We start from the raw sequence: 9,782 nt of genomic DNA on the forward strand, positions 1-9,782 counted from the left end.
AACACAAAGTCTGAAGATTTGCAAATTCGGGGTAGGGGGCGGGGGTGAAAGCAGAGAAGAGTCATCTTGTGATGGAGGCATCTCAATATGACATGCGACCACTGGTGGATGCCATGAATAAATCATACTGAACAGAGCTGAGAGTAAGCAGCTGTGTTTCTTCACTTCAGATGTCTGGAGAGGGCTGACAAAGCAGTTAAAGTCTACCTGCTCATCATCATGCGAATCACGTTTCAGTAAATCCATGGCTAAATCTCCAACCATTACCCCACTTCCATCTTATCCTCTCCCAGTACAACAAAAGAACTCCCTCTGCATTTGACCATAGTCTTCTCAAAGTTAAAGGATGGTAGTGCCGTGGTAAATCTTTCCCCAGAGTCTCAGTTTCACTTTGTTGTATTTAAAGACCTCCCAAATTGTCTCTGTAAATTAGGCAACTACAGCTCTGGGATTAGCTGCCACATTGTACTCTCTGTGGAAACTCTCCTCTAGACCTCCACGATTTCAATCACTAATACAGACGCAAGCATGATCTGGCTGTCTACAGGTGCATTACTGCATCCAAGCTGTCCCCTCCTGCACACACTGCATGTACGGAGCTGAATCTAACCACACAACGTGAGTGTAGATGCTTTCATTTCATTAGAGTACACACACATGCTTTTTTAGAATATAGTTTTATTTATAATTTATAATTGGAAGTTACAAAAAAAACTCTTGAACTGTATCCAAAATGTGCAATAAATCACTTGATATTTTTTTTCCAAAAAGAAAATACAAAAAGACCATCTACTTTGGAAAGTTGACAACCAATGTAAACTGGAGTGAACTGGTAATTCTACAGAGTTTCTACTAATCGCTACTAATTCTCTTTTAACCGACTACAGTCATTAACAAAATTGCAAATCTTCTTTGCTCTCCCAAGATGATAACCAAAGTCATTATGTGTACATTTATCTACATTGGTGACATTCTATTTCCCCATAGTTAAACACAGGAAAGGCAATCATATCCATAAGCAGCACAAATGTGTAAAACACATAACAAATCATTTTAAAATTGTACCAAAGTGTTTGTGAGAGAGGGGTATGTCCAAACAGTGTTGTAAACATTTACCTTTACTCACCCAGATGAAAACATTAAAAAAAAAAAAAAAAAGAACAAAAATGTTTAAAAGTTGAAGCTTGTTAAGTGCTTAACAGCTGTTAATTCAAATAGCTTCAGCAGTGTGAACAAGCATCAACCTCTGGATTCGACCATCGAAGGCAATAATGCTGAATAAAGAACAGATATTCAGAAAACTTACAGCGCCACACCATGTAAAACAGGCTTCTGCATGTCAAAAAATCTGATGAAAACCTTCAAATCAAAATGGAAACACAATAAAAAAAAAAGAACACTGTATTATAAACACTACGTTTACGTTCACATTTCAACTGATACACATCCACGCACAAAAAGAAGGGTAAAATTAAATGTACATCCACATTCTTGCCGTGATCCCATGTCTTGACAGCTAATTAGAATTAGCAGAGGCTTTGAAATGAAGTTTGTCTGCCTTGCCCTTTAACTCCCAGATATGACAAAAACTAAACCACCTTGATCTCATTTTACAGTTATATGAATACATAAGGACAAACATATGACTTCTTTTTCTTTTCTTTCTTTTTTTTTTAAATAAACCACCATCTGAAGGCCAACTCTTAGAAGGAAAGAGGATCCAAGCATGTCAAAAATGTTCAAGTGCAAATATTGTGTCCATGTAGTTTTTTGTCTCCCATGCTCTCTGACGGATCTGCAGGCGGATAAAATGGATACCTCAAACAAGCGTACATTCCTTTTGTACAGCCCCATCCCCCAGATGGCAAATATCACAAAACAAAAAATACATCACTCGAGAATTCTAAAAAAGAAAAAAAAAAATTACATTTTTTGTAGATAGAATGTCCAGCCCATGTTCACATAAAAACATTTCTCTACACAGCCAAATGCGCGATTTAAATCCTTCATTCCTATACAACTCAAAAGCTTTAAAAATGCTAAGTCTTTAATCATGCAACACCTCTCCAAGTTCCTATCTAATCCTGCTGTGCTAGATTCAAGGAAACCCCAGACACTGTTTTCAGCTAAAATCTACAACTACGTTCCAACAACCTATCCAAGTGGCCCAAGACCGTTTCCCAAATACTTTTAAGGACACTGATATCGAAAAGGATACTCATTCATGTGAAAACACAATTCCCTGTCAAGTATCCATATAAAGCACTTGCATACTGTGTGCTGTTCCCTTTACTTCGGCCCTGACGGCCCAGTAGAGAGATATTACATAGGGTAGTGCAGCTCTATGGAGACCGAGAACAATGAGGAAAAGCAATGGCAAAAACCAAACAAAAAAACCTAAACTGAATGCTTTGTTAAATAAAGAATGTTTCCAGAACCAATATTACACTAAATATGTCATGCAGCTATGATTTAACTTGTCGTATTCTGTGACCTTGACATCATTCAAAAACTGGAGATGACTCCTTGACCGAGGGTTTCCCAAATCTGTTTACCTATAAGCTCACACCATCTTTCAATTTCTTTGATCTGGGTCCAGCTCATTTCTGGCATCGAGTCGCAGCCCATCTCTACATACAGATTCAACCAACTCAAAAGATACGCTCTAAAGTTATAGAGTAACTCAGGGCAATTTTCTCTACATACAGACTGCCAAAAGGTAAATGCAGCTGCGCATTAAACCAGCTTTTACTCAGAGTTGCGTTCTAACACCACAGCCAAACTCTCTCCCCCTTTTCAACCGTGACATCCTCTCATTCAGAGTAACAACAGCGGCTTTTAATTACAGTCTTAAAAGCCTTTTACTACATGGAGATATAAGCATTACAGATAGTGAAGACATTGTTAGGCCTGAGCTGAGGTGCAGATTTGCTGACATTCCTAATACAGAAAGTTTCAACTTCAACGTTAACACATTTTGAAAAGGTTTATACATCATGTTAGTGCCATTTCTAGAAATAGGAGGACACTAAAATCCAGCATTTTCAGTACCTTTAGGCTTGAACAATGCATAATGACTAAATGCAGGCATACGATTTAAAGCTACTTCTCTGAAATATTTGTCAAGTCGTTGAGAGACCAGCAAATTTTGGACATCTTTTGATGTACAGTTTTACCAATATTGTTACTCCTTGGCTCTAAAACACGAGATGGTGCTTTGGTTAGTCTAAGAACTTGACTAATAGATATCCATCTTTTTAAGCACCAGTACAGCTACAAGTATCGAACATGACATTCAAACTAGCCAGTACCATACCAGTACTAAAGAATAAGTGAATAGACATGTCATATGAGGACAATAAGGACGGTGCAAGTAAGCTATAATCCCAAATATAAAGCCTTGCCTGTATTTTAACTGCAGTTTATGAATACAGAATATCCTGTCTGATCGCTCTGAGAAAGATGGCAACACTCGTAAACTGATTTGCAAATGATGTTCAAAATTGTCCAGTCAGCAGAAACCTTAAAATCAGATGTTGCAATAGCTTTACATGTTGAATTCATGTCTGAAATGCACACCGAAGATAAAAATAACTAGACTTGTGGAATTTCGTTTCTCCAACTGATCAAACTTTAAAACCTGTCTTACTAGCGCAGCTGGATAGTGTACAAAACAATACACGGCCAGAGCCTAATGTCTGCACTTGATGAATTCAACTAAGTTTACTTAGCTGTGCACCTCTGCTATATTTTTGCAATAGATTATTTGCTGGCCTATATTTAAGGAAGTAGAGCCTTCTGAAATCCAGCAAAACACACACAGAACAGTGGAATGGAGGACCAAAAGTGACAGGGTCATCTAGACACAAATCAAGAGATACAGGAACTGATCATCTCAAAACCGTGGTCGTCTGTAAACCTTGTTAAAATCTCTTAACTGAACAGAAAAGTGCAAATTGCTACCACTGTCCTGTTGCTGTGTCCTCAGTAGTGCTTCTCCTGCAGATAATCTTTCATTTTGTTGGGTAAGGGCAGTTTTTGAATCAGGTCTATTCGTGTGTATTGCCTAATGACAAAGCGGCAAAGGTACTGCAGGGAGCGCACTTGCATAAACCGAGACACTGGGTTGGTTAGTCTGACAGGGTAAGTTGCAGATCCTGGTAGGCGAGACCTGGAATAACAAAAGGCTCCATTCTCAGAGTCTTTGATAGAGTGTTCAATTAGATCAACGATTGATGTGTGTCCCTCCACATCGGGTTGCTCATAGAAGCTGAAGCGTCCATTGGAGTGTTCAATGCGGGTGTGGAGCGTTTTGCTCTGCGACCTGAAACTCAGACTGAGCAGGTACCTGTCATCTGAACTATCTCTGACCAGGAACGAACCATCGGCCAAGTTGACCAACTTTTCCTCCGCCTCCCATCTTGTAATTGGACCCCAGTACCAGCCCTGCCTGGCGAGCTTCTTAAGCTCCTCCGTCAGACTGGTCACGACCATGGGCCCGCTGCTCTGAACCGAATCGTACACCCTACTGACCCCGGGAGCTGAATTTGGGTCAAAGTTGAGGTGGTGTCTTACTCTTTCAGCTACCTGGCTGTCTGAGGAACTGAAGCCTGAAAAAGTCCTAGGTATATGTCCATTACTTGCCATCGGTGGCAAGAGTGGGGAAAGGGGGGGCGGGACTTCTGCTCTAGAACTTTGGAGCATCATACCAGAAGAACCAAGAAGAATACTATTAACTGAGGCGTCCATGAAAAGATCCGGAGGCATCCCACTGACCAAATCATGTTCTTCCTGTCCTTGGTCTGCGTGGAGGGACCCACTGTCCGCCTCCGTCCCTACCTCCATGGGTGTAGAGGTATCTAAGCAGAAGGAGTGGGACCCTTCCGGGTACATTCCCTCATCTAAAGGCATTGTGTACTGGATATAGTCCTGGGGTGTTAACCCCAGCACCACAGGCACATCATGTTCATCAATATTTAGATGCAGCTCACCATTTTGTGGTTGCTGGATATTCTTTAAGGACTCGGCTTGATCCTGAAAGAGTCCTTCCATCTGGAAATTTTTATATTCTTTCCGAACACCATTCAAGCTTGGACTTGGGCAAGGAGAGTGAACCATGGCTTTAACCTTAACCTCCATCTTGATACACGCCTCCTCCGAATTGACTGACCGCAACGGCCATGGCGAGGGACTATAATGCTGACTCCACAACGATGCAGATCTGAGGGGTCTCTGTGCTTTCACTTCATTGCAGCTTATGGGCACAGATGAGGATGAGAAAGTGTCATCATCATCCGCTGAACATATAGCCGAGGATCCGCCTTTTACTTTCACCTTCTGCTTGGCTGACAGCCTCCTCTTCAAAGATCCCATCAGGCCCTCATTCTTTGAGCGGCTCTTATTCTGGCCTCCCTTCTCCTCTTCACCACCAAGATCACAGCTTGACAGCTCTTTGGTATAGCAGCCTCCAAAAAGCGATTCCTCCTTAGAAAACTCTGTAGTCACGGGAGGCTGCTGGAGCATGACAAAGTCGCCGTCCTCTTTGCCCTTTATATTTAGGGACTTGCGGATGGTCTTAAGGCTTATTTTCTTCATTCTGATAAGCCCTCCAAAATGGGGGCATGGGATGACTCTCTTGGTATCCTGAAGAAAGTACTATCCACAATGTCCTCCCATCAGGCCACGCGAAACAAATCATGCACACAGTAGAGCCATTAAACCCTGCAGAAAAAAAAAAAACAATACATGTGTTGGTATTGATACAAGTAATTATACATGGTCTATTAACATTATGTTAACAATATGGAAATATGGCAGCCCAAATAAGTTTGAGCATCTTGGACTTAAACAGTTATAGGTGTGACATTTCATCTGGTTTTTGCAACTTCAGAGTGAAAATTAAGAAAAAGATTGGCATTTGAAGGATTAGGTCAAAAGAGATTTGAGCTCAACTTTTATCAAGGTCTCAGACATGATTAGCATGTCAAGGCTTTAGTTTGTAAAACAGGTGATGCAAATTTTAACACTTCAGAAAAAGCCTGATTTCTCAAACTTAATTCCAACTACAAGAAGCTATGGGCTTCTTTGGGCAGTTGCAGTTCAAAAATGGAAGCATGAATACCAAACAAACCCTGACCTGACTGCGAAACGCCTTCCACTCAATTGAGGAGCGTCAAAAATAGGGGTGGGCTGTTCTACCATGCATCAAAATGTGCACATCAGGACTTTCAAAAGATTTTAGACGACAAAATGCAGTATAAGAAGCTTGGTTAAAGTCTGGCACATTCAAGAGAACAAAATACAAGTGTTTGGTGACAATGAGATACGGTATGCAGACACGAAAGGGAGACATTTGTCTGCAGTCGTATTAGCCCCCGGGTATGTTGATGCAAAACATTTTTGTCTAGCTTTCTGATGTTCGCTGAAAATAAAACATTTGATATACCAGTATACTAGTCTATTTCTCAATGTATTATTTGAGTTCTAATGTCAGAATGTCTGGGTTAATTAACTTCAAAGAAAGTGTCTAAGAAATGTAAGAAGTTTAAAATTTGATTGGACTACTGGACTAAACAGACTACTTAAAATCATAAATAAAAATCCTTTTCAATATCACATTTTACTAATTTATTCTCATAAATCTAAGAGCAAGAAAATAAGTAGATGCTACGTGAATTGGAAAAGTATATTTGAGTTCAGAATAGGTTGTTCAGAACACGCCAATGACTTTAGGGCGGTGCATTGCCTAAATACTTGATCTTATCCTTCTGTGTTTTTATATTGTCAAGAATGCCAAACCTGGGTTATGGAAAAGAAAATGGTTCACAAAGATGTAAGAAAAGTGGCCCTGGCTTTCAAGCATTTTCTGATTTTTATTTATTTATTGGTAGTCATAGCAGCATTTTCTTGGACTCAAACCAATAAGTGGCATAAAAAATAAATAAAACTTCAGGTTGCCTACATGATTTAAAAATTGATAGCAATAATTTACAATGTTTTTTAATAGCATCCTGCTCCGAGCTCTGTCTGTAAAGGACCGTCCTTTAGGATGTCCCCAATTCATTCTTTAACTGCCCCCCCCCGCTTTTCTAGGGTAAAAAAAAATTAAAGTGGGTGACAACCATGAGCCTTTAACATTCGAGTTTCGGGTCTGAACTATATTTCATCTTCACCTGCTTGCAAGAATGAAACGTGCATCTTGGGTATAATATGCCTACATTCCACTACCTGTCACTCACAGGCAGTGGAATGTAGGCATTTAATGTTTAAATTACGCATCCACTCACTGTGCAATTTCTCCCATGCAGCCTCTTTCCATGTAACTTTGTTGCAGCAAAATGGGCTCAAATTTACTGCAATAAGAGCTTCAATTTTATCACGAAAAAAAGTGGGAGGATATCTTATATTGCTGTGGTGAATCATGGTATCAGTGCTCTAATGATGATCGCTTTATGCAACACAGTCAGCATACACAGAGCTGACAGAACTAACTGCCCGCGTTGAAACCGGAAACTCGTGTCATCTTAGGGTTTACAGACTCGACGTTAGTATTTGAACTCAGAATTTGTTGGGTCTCCTTTGTGAAAAAAGCCCTGGTTTTCCAGTTCAATGATATATATGCAAAGCACAACAATTTCCACTGTGTTGTATTTGCACCATGCCCTGCATCCTCTAGATTAGCTTTGAGCCCACATCTTCTGCCACTAATTTCAACTGTGAAGTGCTTATATGAACAATAACTGCAGAGAAAACTTGCTGATTATTTCCCCCTACTGAAATTCTCCAATGATCATGTGTAAAAACATCAGTATGTTAAAAATCACACTCGTTGAATCTACTTTGAGTACCTGCATAGACAAATTTTTGTTTATTTACCAAAATAGGTTTTTCTCAAAGTTAAATGATGATTTTTATGAGATAATTCTCACTGTCTTTCCACTGTTAAAGAACCAATGGTTGTTCAAGACTATACATGTAAGCGACATCCCACTTTAAGCTCCTAACAAAGCTGCTGGATAATCAAGACAGCTGCAATCTGATTACTCACCATTATCTGCAGGAAAATGGTGACTCAGTTGGTTGGGTCAAGTTCCACCTCCTCCACCTTTCATCTGCTGTTGAGGGGGGAAAAAAAACAATAAAAACAAAGCTCATTTAAAAAGCAGTCTTGACTTTTTAATTTCCACGTGAATCTGGAGCCAGAGAAACAAATGCAGCTGCTGAAAACGATGTGCAGGGAATCAAAGTTATCAGGTATCCTGACCTGGCAGGCCTGGGTGGACAACAGCCTTTAGCTCAGCTACTCTCTAGTTTTCACAGTAACATCTCTCTGCAGAAATCCCCCATGTGTATTTTAATTTGTCCAGTGTATATTTTTAGGGGAACAAGCAGCAACATTGTTAGCTGCTCCCAACGCTGCTGTTAAATAGCTGCTAGCAGACCCACTGTAAAAGTGAATTTACAACACCTTAACAAATCTAACAACGAACACTATGAAGTCTCTTACCCGGCCTCTTTTGATTGTACTCGCGGGGAGATTACAGAGGTTTCGGGTCTTGGGAAAACACGTCCGTGAAAGACGAGTGTTGGCTAACGTTAGCTTAGCCACAGCTAGCCGTCCACCTCAACCAGCTCGCTCTGGTAGCGTTTTATATCGATAAACATCACGATTACCTTCGTTTCAGTCCGCCTTTGTGGCAAAGACGAGTATATGGGATGATAGAGCTGTCGGATGTGGTGGTCCTCCTAACACAGCGGCGGGTATCGGCTGCTTGGGGGACACATTAGTGGGACATGTCTCCACCTGGAGCTGCTAGCGCTGCAGCTCTTTCTTCCTTTGTTGCTGGTGCATTCTGGGAGATGCTCTCGCGCGGCGCGTCCACGCGGGACCCCCGTCTCACACACTGGTGAAGTGGAGAAAATGAAGCCCTCTTTACCATGGTTTTTAAATGATTTCAAATGTGTTTTTGTCTCTATAAAAATATGGAGGTAGATTTGTGTCTTAATTATTCAATCAAAAAAATGATTTCAATCAAAGAAAAAAAGTGTTTGAATGCAAAAAAATATTTGAGACCCAAAAAATTGCATTTGAACACTTTTTGTGGATTGAAAATATGTTTTTGCATTCAAACACTTTTTTTCTTTGATTGAAAAAGTTTATTTTTATATTTATATTATATTTTTTTATTTTAAGTGATTTTTCTTTATTGAAGTGATTTTTTTTTTAATTGAAAATATTTTTTTCTTTTTGAAGCAACTTCTTTTTTGATTAAATAATAAAGACACAAATGTCCTACCCATAATATGGCTAATTATTCAATAAAAAAAAAGATTGCTTAAATCAAAAAAGAGATTTCCAGCAAATCTTGTCATCTATAATTACCCCAAGAAATTTAGTTTTATGTACTCTTATATGTTTGTTTACACCCTCAATCTGTACCTGTGCTTGATAAACAACAAACATAAACATATAATAAGCAATAAACATATATTTAAAAAAAAAGCTACTTTGATATATCAGCTAATACTTTTTTGCAGTTGTTTGACTTAATTTTTATATGGAGATATATTTGTGTCTTAATTATTCAATAAAAAAAAAGATTGCTTCAATCAAAAAATATATTTTCAATTAAAAAAAAATTCACTTCAATCAAAAAAAAAGATTTCAATCAAAGAAAAAAAGTGTTTGAATGCAAAAAAATATTTGAGACCCCAAAAATTGCATTTGAACACTTTTTTTGGATTGAAAATATTTTTTTGCATTCAAACACTTTTTTTCTTTG

General features: G+C 39.1%; 1 protein-coding gene across 1 annotated transcript; it reads right to left on the reverse strand.

Moving 5' to 3' along the window:
- Positions 1 to 673: 673 nt before the first annotated feature.
- On the reverse strand, positions 674 to 8,836 carry LOC133423168 (suppressor of cytokine signaling 6). Its single transcript, XM_061713312.1, has 3 exons — positions 8,674 to 8,836; positions 8,048 to 8,114; positions 674 to 5,721 (listed from the first exon to the last, which is right to left on the reverse strand). Exon 3 carries the CDS (start codon positions 5,593 to 5,595, stop codon positions 3,985 to 3,987), a length of 1,611 nt encoding a protein of 536 aa, XP_061569296.1. The 5' UTR covers positions 5,596 to 5,721; positions 8,048 to 8,114; positions 8,674 to 8,836; the 3' UTR covers positions 674 to 3,984.
- Between the last annotated feature and the right edge of the window lie 946 nt (positions 8,837 to 9,782).

This window comes from Cololabis saira, chromosome 22, assembly GCF_033807715.1.
Source record: "Cololabis saira isolate AMF1-May2022 chromosome 22, fColSai1.1, whole genome shotgun sequence".
Lineage (NCBI taxonomy): Eukaryota > Metazoa > Chordata > Actinopteri > Beloniformes > Belonidae > Cololabis > Cololabis saira.

Excerpts from the sequence above, each read along its gene's own strand:
- LOC133423168 (XM_061713312.1), bottom strand. The coding sequence starts at position 5,595 with ATGAAGAAAATAAGCCTTAAGACCATCCGCAAGTCCCTAAATATAAAG.